Genomic DNA, 2,562 nt, shown 5'->3' with positions numbered 1-2,562 from the left:
CTTAAATGGAGAATCGTAAAGGAGGAAACTTTAGCGTTATTAGCTCGGAAGCTTTGACCACGACGCTCCGTAATGCGATCCAAGCTCTGGGTCGTGGTTTCGATGTTACATCTGATGTTCGGCTTCTCTACTGCAAAGGAGCTCCTGGGTCAAGACTTGTTCGTATCGAAGAAGGTCAAAACAGAGATCTTGAGTTGTCTGATGGATACCTTCTTCCTAATGTCCCTTCTGATATTGAGTGTTCACGAGGCAGAAATAGTATTCAGAGAATCCCTGTTTGCAGCTTCCATCAGGTTAGTTTTATTCTGCACTTTTCGAAATGCCAATGTTAGATTTTAGCCCCTTCTTTTTGTCTTTTGTCTTGATTACGCATCTACAGTTGGATGATGTTTGATCTGTGTATTTGTTGTGGAACCAACTAGCTAATAGGACCCTGATTAACTTTGGACTTTTCTAAATTTGGATGCTTTACATTGAGTTTTAACTTACTGAGGCCAATAGTAGTTTGATTAAGTCAGTAGTTTAGGGAAATTTCAGAACAGATATAGCAATGCTGTTTCTTATATTGGTGTTCTTGGTTCAACTTTTTCAGCAGTTTTTGTATAACTTTCCCCCAAAAAAAATTTCGAAATGCCAATGTTAGATTTTAGCCCCTTTTTTCTTGGTTACACGTCTACCGTTAGATGCTGTCTGAGCTGTGTATTTTGTTGTGGAACCACTAGCTCATAGGACCCTGATTAAATTTGGACTTTTCTAAATTTGGAAGCTTTACATTGAGTTTTAACTTACTGAGGCAATAGTAGTTTGATAAGTCAGTAGCTTAGGGAAATTTCAGAACAGATATAACTGTATCGGGCTTTTGTGCTGATCAAATGCTGTATCTTTTGGTGTTCTTGACTTCTTGGTTTATTTGGTTTTCTGGTTAAGATTGAGTAGTAAAGTTTAGGTGCGTCTGTGGATTTGTGGAACCATTAGCTCATAGGACCCTAATTAACTGTGGACTTTTCTAAATATGGAAGCTTATCGAGCTTCCACTTGACTTACGCAATTGTAGTTGGATTAAGTCAGTAGCTTAGGAAATTTTAGAACAGATATAGTTATATCGAGTTTTTGTGCTGATCAATACTGTTTCTTATACTGGTGTTCTTGGTTTTTTTGGTTTTCTGTTAAAGATTGGTCTGTGGGGGTCAAAATGAGTATTGAAGTTTAGGTGTCTCAGTGGAAAAAATACTGTCTTGCTTTCTGGTTATTCATTAGATATACTTTTTTTTGGCAGATGGCTGAATATTTCAATGAGAGAGCAGGTGTAAAAGGGAACATTCCACTAGGATGCTTTAACGCGATGTTCAATTACACGGGTTCTTGGCAAGTCGATGCAGCATCCACAAAATCTCTTGCACTGGTTGGATATTTTATACCTCTTTATGAAGTCAAATTGGCAAAGCTTACATTGGTTTTGCGCAACGAGATCAGACGCGCTGTTCCTTCCTCATGGGATCCCGCTTCCTTAGCTAGGTATATTCCTCTCTTTAATACACCGTATTTTCTGCTGTTCTGTATGTTCTGGTCTCCCTCGTCTAGATGTTTATAATCTGTTAAGGTTCACACTGGTGGAATGTTTAAGAACTAATTTAGAGTCAGTCAGTTTCCTCTTGTTGTCTTGACCGAATACATCGTTTCTGTGGCCAAATGAAAGAAAAGATTTAAGAATTATGGTGAAGAGGAAGTTTTGCTGAGTGTGAAAGCTACACTTGATGTGATTCTTGATGACATTTCATAATTCTTATGTGGTTTCCCCATTTACTCATTTGGTGCAGCTTTATTGAAAATTACGGCACACATATTGTAACTTCCGTGACCATTGGTGGAAGAGACGTAGTTTACATTAGACAACATCAGTCTTCTCCTTTACCGGTATCTGAAATCGAAAACTACGTGAATGACATGATGGAGCACAGGTTTCATGAAGCAGAGAGTCAATCTATTACTGGCCCTTTAAAATACAAAGACAAGGTTAGTAAGACGTCACAGGCCATGGCCAGATTACTCTGGTTTATCAAAATTCATTCCCTCTAACTATGGTAAAACGAAGGTTTTAGCTGAAAAAGCTCTCTCCTGTAGGATATCACAGTAATATTTAGGCGAAGAGGAGGCGACGATCTTGAGCAAAGCCATGCTCGATGGTCTGAGACAGTACCAGCAGCTCCAGACATTATCAACATGACTTTTACTCCTATTGTTTCTCTGCTCGAGGGTGTGCCTGGTCTACGGCATTTGACTCGTGCTATTGAACTTTACTTGGAATGTGAGTTTCTATCTAAAAAATTGAACTTAGTAATGTTCGTAACCACCTGTTTACACTTTCATAAACATAACAAAACTCTTGATGTTCTTTACCAGATAAGCCTCCTATTGAAGATTTACAGTACTTCTTGGATTTCCAAATAGCTCGAGCTTGGGCTCCTGAACAGAGTAACCTCCAACGTAAAGAACCTGTGTGTCCTTCTCTTCATTTCAGCTTAATGGGTCCCAAACTATTCATCAGCGCTGATCAGGTAACTC

General features: G+C 38.9%; 1 protein-coding gene across 2 annotated transcripts in view; it reads left to right on the top strand.

Moving 5' to 3' along the window:
* The window catches only part of LOC104743615 (MACPF domain-containing protein CAD1-like), a 12,430-nt gene that overhangs the window by 6,494 nt on the left and 3,374 nt on the right, over positions 1 to 2,562 (top strand). For both annotated transcript variants that reach the window (XM_019236208.1, XM_019236207.1), the window contains exons 2-6: positions 6 to 293; positions 1,277 to 1,515; positions 1,818 to 2,013; positions 2,122 to 2,305; positions 2,401 to 2,555. In XM_019236208.1, the coding sequence (XP_019091753.1) occupies positions 6 to 293; positions 1,277 to 1,515; positions 1,818 to 2,013; positions 2,122 to 2,305; positions 2,401 to 2,555 (1,062 nt within the window). The remainder of the gene's footprint in view (positions 1 to 5; positions 294 to 1,276; positions 1,516 to 1,817; positions 2,014 to 2,121; positions 2,306 to 2,400; positions 2,556 to 2,562) is intronic.

This window comes from Camelina sativa, chromosome 14, assembly GCF_000633955.1.
Source record: "Camelina sativa cultivar DH55 chromosome 14, Cs, whole genome shotgun sequence".
Classification (NCBI taxonomy): domain Eukaryota; kingdom Viridiplantae; phylum Streptophyta; class Magnoliopsida; order Brassicales; family Brassicaceae; genus Camelina; species Camelina sativa.
Note: the sequence above shows the minus strand (reverse complement) of the source record. Positions and strands in the feature narration are given on the sequence as shown.